Source organism: Lontra canadensis, unplaced genomic scaffold, assembly GCF_010015895.1.
Source record: "Lontra canadensis isolate GAN:19392208 unplaced genomic scaffold, GSC_riverotter_1.0 scaffold3, whole genome shotgun sequence".
Taxonomy (NCBI): domain Eukaryota; kingdom Metazoa; phylum Chordata; class Mammalia; order Carnivora; family Mustelidae; genus Lontra; species Lontra canadensis.
The window spans coordinates 14,510,849-14,523,727 of NW_022630997.1; the positions used below are offsets into that span (position 1 = coordinate 14,510,849).

At 39.3% G+C, this 12,879-nt stretch overlaps 1 protein-coding gene across 2 annotated transcripts in view; it reads left to right on the top strand.

Annotated features, from left to right (window-relative positions):
• The window catches only part of CFAP43 (cilia and flagella associated protein 43), a 103,128-nt gene that overhangs the window by 33,984 nt on the left and 56,265 nt on the right, over positions 1-12,879 (top strand). For both annotated transcript variants that reach the window (XM_032880683.1, XM_032880691.1), the window contains exons 11-16: positions 1,830-1,978; positions 4,356-4,459; positions 7,562-7,702; positions 8,489-8,670; positions 9,943-10,092; positions 12,142-12,272. In XM_032880683.1, the coding sequence (XP_032736574.1) occupies positions 1,830-1,978; positions 4,356-4,459; positions 7,562-7,702; positions 8,489-8,670; positions 9,943-10,092; positions 12,142-12,272 (857 nt within the window). The remainder of the gene's footprint in view (positions 1-1,829; positions 1,979-4,355; positions 4,460-7,561; positions 7,703-8,488; positions 8,671-9,942; positions 10,093-12,141; positions 12,273-12,879) is intronic.

Sequence of the window (12,879 nt, forward strand, 5' to 3'; positions counted from 1 at the left end):
GTATTTCCCCCTTATATTATCATCATTTGTTGTATTACACAGTTCTAGATGAGGTATGGATCTTGGATCTTGGTAGTAGGTATGGAAGTTACAATCCTTGCCCTTTATAAAATTAAAATCTCAATTATAAAACAAAAGGAAGCTTCATACCTCACATAAGAAAATTATAAGACACAAAAGATACACAGTTCAATGGGATATATAAAACTCACCTTGACAAGGAAATATAAAAATTCTTATACTCTGGTGACAAGAGCTCCTATGTGTTCATTTATATTAGAACTACTAGACTAGAAGAGGTCTTAAAGCTCATCTGATCACATCTCCTTTCACAGACGAGAAACATACAAATGATTAACAACCTACCCGAGAGTTTCTATAGTCTGGATTTAACCTTGCTCTTCTTGGCTAAAGAGAGAGATAGGCACCATGAGAAGGTCTGCTTTCTGCACCAGAGATCTTGCCTTCACCTGAGTGAAGGCGTGAAGCTCAGACAGCTTTCATACTTAATTTGACAAACCTTCATTGAGCTCCAAACCAGGCATGATATACTCATGTGGTTCAGACTGAGTTGGGGATAACGGCTGGTTTTTCCTCACTGGAGAATACTGATGCCTTGTGGAATATTGATAAGTACACTTCACCCAGCAATGCTGAGGCCAGATTTCCCTGCTATGCCTGGGACTGTGTTCCTCATGAACATTTCAGGCAGTGGGCTTCAGAGAACTTGGCCCAGTACTATGATGGGAGGATATCTGGGCACTAGCAGCTTCTCTTGATGGTACTTGCTGAGGTACATAAGACCCTCCCAGATACTGCTGTCCATGGTTAGCCTTAGCCTACTATTGCCCTGGAATAGAAGATAGTTTCAACAGATTATTTTGAGAAAACACACACACACACACACACACACACACACACACACCATTAAAGACTTCCAGTTTAAAAAAAAAAAAAAAGACCCTTGCCATTTTGTTTACAGTTGCGCATGAGATAGCACTGAAGACTCAACCTTTAAAATTCGTCTTGAAAATCAAATGAAAACCTCTTTGGTTGAGCAACTGTGCATTTTAATGAAGCAGGACACCTGAGTTCTCAGCTTCACCATCAGCTACAGGATCCTGAGGCAAATTGCTCTTCTTCTCTTGGCCTCCATTTTCTCTTCTACAAAATGATTATCTCTTAAGGTCTTTTCTATTTCTAAAGTTCTTTGATTTTATTCAAAACAACCTACAAAGTATGATTATAGAGAATGAAGCTGATTGCTTAAGTATCATGAAAGCAAATGTATTCTCCTAGACATCATATTCCATAAGTGATTGTGAGATGAGTGGGAATCTGTGATGCAGGGCTTTGGTTACATAGTGCAGTGATATGGTTATTTTCTTGTCTTCCTCCATCATACCAGCTTCCCAGGGTCTACTACTATCCAACAGATGAATGTTGATTTTTAAAAATCACTAACATTCAGTAACAATGTCCAAAAGATGCTACGAATGTATTTTAAATTTTATTTTTTCATTATGGTTGGTATAATCATTTCATAATCATTTGGGGATAAAACTGAAGTCATGGTTTAAGGCTCGAGAAATCTCTTTATATTTTTGTGATCCTGATGTTAGGATAAAAGAATAACATGTAGAGATTCGTGTGACTTGTGCAGTCAATTAGCTCAGGAATGCTGCATGTCTAATTTGTAATACCACACAACACTTGCCGCGCTCCTCGTTCGCAGGGCTTTTCAAATAAACCGTAGGTTCTTATGTGTGGTAAAGCGGGCTTCATGTTCTGGCACAGTGAAGTTAAGCATCTGGAGTTATTTTAAACAGGCAACAGCGCTGGCTTGCTCTCCTTCCTCCCTCTCCGCGGCCGTGGGCACCACGGGGGGCTCCATCCACTTCCTTGATGTCAGGGATGCTGAGGCGCCTCAGGTGGTTCACAAGGCCTTCCCCTCCGAGTGGTCTGTGCAGCACCTCCTGTGAGTACTCCCTGCTTCCGGCAGCGACATTGTAGTGGCTTGTCTGTTCAAATTCCAGTAAGGCCATAGCTTTTTTTTTTTTTTTAAGATTTATTTATTCACTTGAGGGGGAAGGGGTAGAAGGCAAGGGAGAGAGAGTTTTAAGCAGACTCTGTACTGAGCACAGAGCCCAATGGGGGAGCTCTATCTCACAATCCTGATCATGACCAGGGCCAAAACCAAGAGTTGGATGCTTAACCATCGGTGCCATCCAGGTGCCCCAAGCCATAATTTCTTTCAAATTTAAGTTTTACCTGTTTTGCTTTGAAAATGAACACATTGGCTCAGTTCAGTGTTCCAAAAGGCCAGAGGGGTGCATAGCAAAAAGTCTCCCACTCTTGTCCCCTGGCACCCAGTACTCCTCCCTGGAGACAGCCTGTTCCCAATTTCTCATTTCTTCTTTTCAGAGATAGTCCATCCATAAATAATCATAAAAGTAAACACTTCCTTTTAATTACACAAATAACTGTCAAGCACTTAAAATGTGCTATGTAGTTGGTTCTATCGACTTCATGAGATGGATACTCTTGTCTCCATTACAGAGCAGGAAGATGAGACACAAAGTGTTTAAGTGACTTGCTTCATGTTACACACCTTGGAAATGGCAAATGTCAGGAGCAGACCCAGGCATTGGGCTCTGGAATCACTGCCTTTGCCTTTATTTTTTTCAAGTTTTTATTTAAATGTCTTTGCTTTTAAACAGACAGCAAACCATATACAATGTTCTATACCTCTTTTTTTTTTTTTTCCCCACTTCAGGGTATCTCTTGGACCATGTTTTCTCTTCACACATAAAGACCTTCCTTATTCTGTTTTATGGCTACATAATATTCCATTATATGGATATACTATAACTTTTTAATCTTTTATTTTAATTCCAGTATTGTTAACATACAGTGTTATGTTAGTTTCAGGTGTACACTATAGTAATGAACAGTTCTATTACACACTACTCAGTGCTCACCAGGCCAAGTGTTCTCTTTCATCCCCATTACCTGTTTCACCTTTCCCCCACTCATTTCCCCACTGATCACCATCAGTTTGTTCTTTATAGTTAAGAGTCTGTTTCTTGGTTTTCCTCTCTCTCTCTCTCTCTCTTTTTCCTTTGCTCATTTGTTTTGTTTCTTAAATTCCACATATGAGTGAAATTATATGTTAATTGCCTTTTTCTGACTAACTTATTTTGCTTAGTATTATGCTCTCTAGTTCCATCCATGTTGTTGCAGATTTCATTCTGCAGGATTTCATTCTTTTTATGACTGGGTAATATTCCATTGTGTGGACATACACCACATCTTCTTTATCTACTCATCTAACTGTGGCACATGGCCTGCTTCCAAAATTTAGCTATTGTAGATAATGCTGCAATAAACATAAGGGTGCCTGCATCCCTTTAAATTAGTGTTTTTGTATTTGGGGGGTAAATACCCAATATACCATAATTTTAAAAAGATTGTATTGATGGACATTTAGATGATTTCACATCTTTTGAAGTAATACTTTTTAGAAGACAGCACAAAGACATTGGATTTAAACCCATATGTTGCCATTATTCATTCTTTTGTTAATTTATCATAATAGTAAGTATTATCAGAACTGACATTTGTGCCCTGCTTTACAGTTTGAGGAGCTGGCAGACAGTGTAGCTTATTGAACGTGATCCTCACTACACTGGTCAGAAAGGTATTAAGCGTGTCCCTATTCCACAAATGAAGGAATGCAGGTTCAGAGAAGTGAAGAGAGAAGCCTTTGGAGAATTTCCCAACAAGCACCTGGAGGAGTAGGGTTTCTACCCACCTCCTTGTTTCCTACAAGAGGCCTCCTCCCTCTCAGGGGGAGAGGACCCCTCACCTGCCTCCATCTATACATTTGTTGCATCCTCTTTCTCAGATCCTCTTCTCTTATTTTAATTTGGATCTTCTCATTTTTCTAATTTCATGAAGGTGCTGGAACATTTCACTACTTTCTTCTTCCCCTTGTGGGGCACTGGTACTGCAGAGGGCTGCGACGTCACACTGATCACTGGTGTGAGGGCTGTTTATTTCCCCTGGAAATACCTTTCTTTTATGATGAAATGCTTACCCAGTGCTACTGCATCTTCTTGACTGTGCACTTATAAGCTGCAGTTTGGAAACAGCATTAACCTAGAATGTCATGATTGCATTTATATGTCATCACTTGGCTTTTTTTTATAAGATGGAATAGTATTAAAAGTCACAAATCATAAGAGTGACTAGTTTTGAGTGTATCTCCATGCTGTCATCTAGTAAAATTGTTTACCATCTTATTAGTGAAACAAAATTGGATCCTCAGGTTTATTCTTTTCTTTCTTTTCTAGTTATGACCAGCAAGGGATCTATCTATTAGCTGGAACATCAGAAGGCTACATCTTTGTTATCAATGCCAATCCATCAAGCTTGTTTCAGATCCTTGGATTTGTAGGTACTACGTGAAGTGCTTATTAATTTAAAATATTGGTCACTTCATTCCAAAGAATTTAAAATTGTGGAAATGGAGCTCTAGTGAAACAATTATTTGTGGTATATTTTCTAAAAAAAGAGACATTTAAATAACTGTTGTAAGTTACATAGGAGAATGCCTACATCATATTTAAAGGGTTTTTGGTAAATCTACTTGGTACACAGTTGATGTTAAATAAACCTTCTTAAATAAATTAATGAATTTAGATATTTCTAATGTTAGATATTATATATAGTATATATATGCATATTATATACATTATATACTATATAATATATGTGTATATTATATGCATATATATAATGCTAGATATTTCTAATGTCATTACAAAATGAAGTTTGGTTGGTTTGTCCTTGAAATATATTTTAAAATATTTCTATTTAATAAAGATATCTAAAGAAAGCTTTAATACATGCATCTTTAATATTTCCTCTTTAAACAAAATTATATCCAGATTTTTCAGTAATGCCATCCCCATGCCCAGGGAAACTATAGACCTGGCAGCTGAGGTAACACTTATATGATAAATAGTAAGACCTAATACTTTTCTTTCTGACTTAGGACCAAATATATATGTATGTTTTCCCCAAAACATATTGTTAAATTTATTATTGGCTTTTTAAAATTAGGTGTATTAGGTGTAAAGTTAGATGACTATTAGGTGTAAAAATGCCGAACCTAGGCCAGTGGGAGGATGGGAAGGTGGAGGAGTCAATTTAGTGCTGGAGGAATAAGCAAAGTGCTGTGTGGTCTCAGAGGAAGAAACAGTTAATTCTGCCAGGTGTGAGGGAAGGAGTAGGGGTAGAGGGGAATACAGATAAGGAGGCGTAGAGGATTGGGGGTGAGTTTTCTGAGGGTGTTAGTTGTGGAAGACAGAGCATATTAGTAATCCAGCTCAAGATAAAAGACTGAGCAAAGGCACTTGGAATGGCAGGAAGTCTGGTATGATAGGTTAACAGAAAAGTTTACTAGATGATGAACATGGCAATGAAGTCTGAAAGAAGACAAAGGTCTTGAATATCATTCCAAGGAGTCTGGACTTTTTTCTGTGGGTAATGAGACACAATCAGAAGTTTTCAAGATGAGACAGGTATGATTTGACTTGAGTTTTAAAGGACGACTCTGCCACAAGTATGAAGGGTAGAGAGAATGGAATAAAAAAAAATGAGTTAGGGAATAATTAGAGTAGCCCAAGCAAGAGGTGATATGAATCATAACAACAGCCAACATTTATTGAGGGATTCCTTGACATGTGATAGTGTTCTAAGAACTTGGCATGTGTTAATTCATTTAACGCTTACAGAAAACTCTCATGAGGTAGAGACTATTACTATCCCAATTTACAGATGAGACAACTGAGGCACCGTCAAGTACTTCTTCAGAGTCATGTAGTTCGGTAGTTATGGAGCCAGGACTCAAAATCAGGAAGTCTGTCCTCAGACTTTTGCTCTTATCCACAGTGCACCCACCGGGCAGTAGTCCTAGAAAGAGAAGAGAGGGGACAGCTCTGAGGGATGGAATTGATAGAATTTGGTGCTCCATTAAATGTGAAAGGGGAGGGTCAGCAATGACTCCAAAATTTCTAGCCCGTGATTTCATCAAATGAAGTAAAAACTCAAGACAAAAGGTTGAGGGTTAGTGTGAGATGACAAGCTCCGTAGAGTTGAAGCTAATAAGCTCTTTAGTGGGGGATATTTAACTAATGTTTGGAAATGGAGATTTTTAGTTCAAGTCTCAATGATAGAATTCTGATCTTGAAATTATGAAAGCTGATGAGATGGCTTAAGAAGACAGAGAAAAGCAAATCCAATTGCTTAATGAGACCAAACAGTTAAGTTAAATATGTAAATTTGAAGGCCTGCAGCATGGTAGGACCTATGGCTTAACTCAGAGTGAATGCACATCCCGCCTAAATATTCCATTTTTTAATATATCTGGTCAGTCAGAGTGTGGGATGGGAAAAGCAACTTCCACTGAAGTTATGGACCAAGGAAGATGATGGTGCAGTGAGGCAAACAGGACAGACCAGAGTAATGAGAGCACTGGGAGTCACCCACTCCATAAAGAGCTTGAAGGGAGGAAGGCTGGATGAGGGTGTGGACTGACATAAACTCAACTGCAGTGAGGGCTGGCAGTCAGAAAGTGAAGTCAGTAAGTAGAAACTCCTGTTTTAAGGAGTTTGCAGCAGAAAAAAGAGAATTGACATAGATTGCAACTACGGTGGGAAAGCAGGCTTGCAGCAAGGACTCAATTTGAGAACCAGGGAGTCTTGAGAGCTGAATAGAAGAAACCATAAAAGACACAAGAAGATGTGATCCTTGAGTGCACATGGTCTAATAGGAGATTGGTGGCATGGACTCAAAATAAGAGATGCAAAGGACTGCATTTTGTTCATACAAAAATGCCTTCCGGATAAGAACATTGAGGTCCACTTTGTATCAGATGTCTTTGGTCTTCTTTGCTATGTCAGGGGAAAGATCATCAGCTGAACACCTGAGGAGAGTGGCAGATAAAGTGGACACATATAAAACAGCCCCTGTGGAAAGGGGAGTAAAGACTTTGGAGAGAGCTGGAGGTGTGCCCCAGGCATGGCACTTTCCAGAGACCTGATTTCCAGGGGAGCAGACTCATCATGCCATGGGCATTTCCACCACCCCTGCAATATCTTGACTACAGATGCAAAGAACACTGATGCCTGAGTTGATCCAATATCAGGAGTGGACGAACAGGCCACAGAGGAGCATCGAGGGGCTGGAGCATGGAGGTGCAGCTGATGGGGTGAACATCGCAGACTCCAGAGGTTTCCTTGACAGGGAAAGAAGCTGAGCCACACTGGGTGGGCTTGAATCTGCCAACCCAGATATCTAATCATGACAGTTCCTCATCATGCATCAAAAATGTCCCCATCACTTATACTTAAAGGTCACTTTAAATATGCAGTAAATAAATTGAAATCTAAAGATTTAGGGAAGGCAATTCTATAATGTGGTATCTTACTTGGGAAGATAAAAGATCCTGTTAACTTATGAAAGATCACTTAGGGTGATTTCTGTTTGCTTTCAGAGGTGAGCAAAGACATTTTACAAATATCCACAGTGTCTCTTTTGGAAACAGACATAGTAGAAGTGATGGTGCTTTCCCCACTTCCAGAAACAGGAAGAAGCATATTGGAAATATTTACTCTGCCTAAAATACTACCACGAGGTAAAGAAAAATTAAGCAAACAATTTTGTGCTAGGCCCAGATGAGTAGTTGCTTAACTTTCTTATTTTTTTTTTCACCTTGTAATTACATTTTTCTTCCTTTTAGCATGTGAAAAGGTAAAATGGCCATCTTTTGTGCATCTTACAAAGTAAAATTGATGTAGCTGCTAACAATGTGAAATTTGGACTTTCCTCTAGGCCTTGTCATTCGTATGAACATATCTTATTACAAGAGAAGAAAAACAGGATCAACTGGCACTTTTGTCAGACTGATTTGTCATTTTGACGTCATTTGATATTTGATTGATAACTCTTGTTTTGTGGCTTCTAATAGACATAGTTAACTTCAGACAGGTTACTGTGTAGTTACTTCTACTGATAGAATTGTAGAAAGCTTTTTGGATAAAGAGGTCTGATAAAATAGAGACTTTTAAATAACAAATATAATTGGGTAGCTAGTTTGCAAATACATAATTACAGAGTATAAAAGAGCTGAAAACCTCTAAGTATTCTTGTGTCTTGAGAATCTCAGTATCTTTTAATATGTCTCTACTTAATTGAGTAAATTAGCCAGGGCCTTAAAAAAGATAATTTATGCACTATCAGTCATTTATTACTCAAGTAGTTCTAATGAAGTTCTAATGAAGTTGTTTTGAATCGTTTATCCTCTCAAGAGCCTCTGCATTATTGACTGAGCATTTAAATTTTTATTTCATTTTTCGTATTCATAATGCTTATAAAATAAAATCAATGTACAGTGCAAATGATCTTTCTTCTTCTTCCCCAGATCTTACAGTTTCTGCGAGCTTTACTGATGAAAGAGGGAGGCTGAAAGATGAGCTCATTCATAGGTTCCAGTATGAGATAGAACACAGCCTGTCCTCCGCCGTGCTGGACTTTCAAAGTCAACAAATATATGGCTTCTGTAACCAAGTGTCGTACATCTGCAGCTACCTTCTTCCTGAAAAAGTACGCCAATACTTAAGTGTGTTCTTATTTAGCTTAGAAACCAAGATTCACATACTTCGCTAATTAGACACAATCCATGCTTTAACATTATAGTCCATTTAACAAATGGCTTTATTATAGTAGCATAATATTCTTGACTTAGATACATTGTTAGCATTATTTGTTAATCTGTCATACATACCTTTGAGCACCATCATACTTGTGTTACATCCATCCTACTTGTCAGATTAACATGCAGGTAACACTATTATTTTAGTGTCTTTTTAAATACAACATAGCCTCAGAACATCTCTTCCACAGGTGTCAGGTGTCAGCAGTTTTCCATGGAACTTTGCACCTGAGCTGTATGAAACATTGCACAAAATAGATAAACTATGTTTCTGCCATCCTTACATTACACTCATTGCAAGCATCTCTCATATGATACCACTCCTGCTACACACGCTGGCCCAGACTATCTATCCCCCTTCCCTCTAAACTCTCCTCTCCCAGGGTAGCCAATGTCAGCAAGGTATGAGACACAGATATGCCAAGAACGAAGAAATGTTTGTGGCAAGGAGAATTCAAGGAAAGCTTTACAGAGGAAGTAATATTTGAATTGGCTTTTGAAGAATAGGTCAAACTTAGACATGGAGAAATATTGTGTACAATCTGGCAGGAGATGGGAGTTGCTGTAGAGGGGGACAGGTTGGTGGAAATGGAGTGGGGAAGGGTATTCCAGACAAAAGTCATGGCATGTGTAGGGGCTTGGAGGTGGAAGTACATGAGGGAATACTGACTCATTTAACTGCACTTGAGCATGGGGGTATGTAAAAAGAATTAGTAAAAAATAAAGATTGTCAGGGATGCCTGGGTGGCCCAGTCAGTTGAGCATCTGTCTTCAGCTCAGGTCAAGATCTGGGGGTCCTGGGATCGAGGCCCTGTCAGGCTCCTGCTCAGCAGACAGTCTGCTTGTCCCTCTCACTCTGCTTCTCCTCCCTGCTTGTGTGCATGTGCTCTCTCTTTCAAATAAATTAAAAAAAAAAAAAAAAGATTGTTGGTGTAGGCTGGGATATTTAATGGTAGCTAATGTATAAAGACTTCTCTTAGTTGGTTAGAACAAACTTTAATTTGCCAACAGATGAAAAAGTGGTACAAGAAATGTGGTGTATCGGTTTATTTCTATTGGCAGTGTTTGCAGATTTGAATCTGACCGTATATGCACAAGTGCAAGCTTTAAGTTGCTGTTCCCCTGATCTTTTCTATAATGGGGTCATGTTCTTTGATTGGCAGGTACACAGTGGTACTTGCATTCTTAAGCCATACCAAAAAGTGCAAAGCAAACACTATGGACCCGGAATGCTCTCTCTGTCTTCACATGGGTTGTGGCTCATAACAATAGCTAAAGGTGGAATTCTGTGTATCCGAGATGTTCATACTTTGGTAAGCTACCCCCCTTTTTTTTTAATCTTGGGGTGCATATCTTGATCTCATATAAAGAACAAAGGCCATTGGGGAAGGAATTTGGCTTCTTTTTTAGGTAAATTAATTCGTAACTTATTTACCACTGATGGTAGTATTGACATTTTACAGGTGATTTTATGTACTGAGGTTCGAGTTTCCAAGGGAGGAAACTAGTAGGCCAAGATCTGCCAATAAAGAGCTTGGGACAGAGATACTGTAGGTGAGCTGCAGCCCAGCTCCACCACCACTTGGTTGTGTATCTTGGAGACTCACTGAGCTTCAGATGCTCATCTGTAATATTGGGGGAACCGTCTATGTTCTCAACCTGTGGGATTCTGATGAGAGCCGGGGAGAGGGTATTTGCAAAACTGCTTTGGAAATGGTGCATTGTGGTGCAAACTTAGGGATTATTACTCCTGTCTTCCTGGCCTAGAGCGACTCTGGACTGATTGCTGCTACTCTCCCTCCCCCAACCCAGTTCTTCAAGGGATGCTGGAAGAGCGTAAGGGAGAGGGTGTGGCCCTTACTCAGCCTTCCCTCATCACTTGGAGACCTCAACATCACCCATAGTGCTACCAGCTCTGATTTCCATTGAGAAAATGAAAATAGTTTCTTCTCTCCCAGATGCGGAGGATCCTTTTCTAGGTTTTGAGACCAAGATGTACTGGTTATCAGTATACTTTAATGAGGTCAGTGATTCTTACCCAGGGTTCCACCCCACACACCCGAAGCCTTGCAACTACTACTTGGAACACTCCTGCAGATCCACAGATAAACTGGGCCCTGGTATGCACATCTGGCTCTCCTTGTGCATCTGTGTAAGAAACCATATTTGGACTACAACTGGGCAAAACTGATACCATTATTATATGGGAACAATCTTGAATCATTTAGAGATTATTTTGAAGTTAACAATTTGCACACTTTGCTACATTGTCTCTTATTCAAATGATTTATAATAAATGTTACTGCTGATGGTGGCATGATGTGGCAAGGCATCAGAATTCTTCTGCGTAATTCTATGTAAAGCACCTCATATATGAGGTTATTCGTGGCAGCACTGTTTATAAAAGCAGCCTCATGACCACCAGTGGAGGACTGGATAAATAAATAATGTTATATAAACAATACATAAAGAAAATATGGAATATTATGCAGACTGAGAAAATCTTTATGCCACAATATGAAAAGAACCTCAAGATCTACTTTTAATAAGGAAAAGCAAGGCACATAATATATTATGCTACAACTTATTTTTAGAATTATGTCTACATAAAAATTTGTTCATATACATTTAAAAACCTCTGAGAGGATATTAAAAGTATTAATTATGCCGATCGGCTTTGGGAGGTGGCTGGGGAATGGAGACAGGAAGGAGATTTCACTGCATACTCTTAGTTTTTGAGTCTTGAACCATTTGAATGTATTACCTATTTAAAAAGTTAAATTTAAAAAAAAAAATCATGGTTGAGAACCAGTGTGACACAGAAATCCCAATTTTTAGTCAAGGAACTTAAACTGTTGCCCTGCGTAACAGATCAGTGATATGTTTTGTTCGGGATCTACTTGAACTGGTTTAGCATCCTCCATGTGGGGCATATTACCCTCCATTCTTCACAGTGCCTATTCCTCTCTCAACCACTCATCACACAGAAATGAAACCTACCTTACTCTTGAAGGCATCTGAATCTGCCATTTCTGCTCGCTCAAGTCCCCTCCCCTAACTGTGTAGCCCTCAGCAAGTTGCTTCTGTGTGTCTAGTTTTCCTATTACAAATTGGTGATAATAGTCTCTCTCTCTCCATTCAACACAGATGAGAAAGTGAATCAGTATCAGTGAGCATGTTTTGAACTAGAGATTTTCAGTACTATGTATTACTAAGAGGCTACTTCCATGCCGAATAAAAATTTGCTGTTAGCAAATACAAAAAGATTTATCCATAAGCAAAAGTACATGTGACCCTCTTAGAAAAACCATATGGTCAAGTTGCATTTGTAATTTCTACACTTTGTTCCTAAAACTATTAAGGAAACGTTTGCTCGAAGTCGGAGTCATTCTCACCAGGGGCATGGTATTCAATCAGTGAGAATTTCAATGGATGGACAAAACATTCTGGTGAATGGGAGAGATGATGGCACCCTTGTTTACCTAAAATGGAGGTGTGTACTGTATACATTAAGCAACATGATGCGGTATAGTGTTTTAAAATAAAGATTTTGTTACTATTTATGTAGAGCAAGGCCATCATAACAGGAGACAACTGTCATCGAAAAAATTATTATATTCACTGCCCAAAAGAAGGAGGTTTGCCAACATACGTGGCAGAGGAAGGCACCTAGGTGGATAACGAGGCAGAAAGAACAAAGGAAACACAGGCAAAAGCCTTAGTTTGGTTTCCATGGGAAGGAGCAGACAGGGTTAGCATTGGTTAGTTTGGTTAATTTCAGCAGGTTCTAGAGCATGGGTGCTGGCCCTGGTTGTCTGATATTTGGTCCAGGGGTGATTAAGGCAGGGAAATGGCAGCCCTGAGTTGGAGGTGTGGGCTCTGGATTGATTGGCTTACCTTTGAGAGGTGGCTCCAGGGTGAGTGGTTTCCTATTTGTACCAATTGGTGGGTCTCAGGAGGGGCAGTCCCACCAGGGTCAGCAGGGCCCCCAAATGTCAAAGCATCAAAATACAAAAAATAACAAGACATAGTACATATGAGATGACAGTTCTCCCTTTCATAACACCTGTTGGAGGAGTACAATGAATGAGGACCATCAT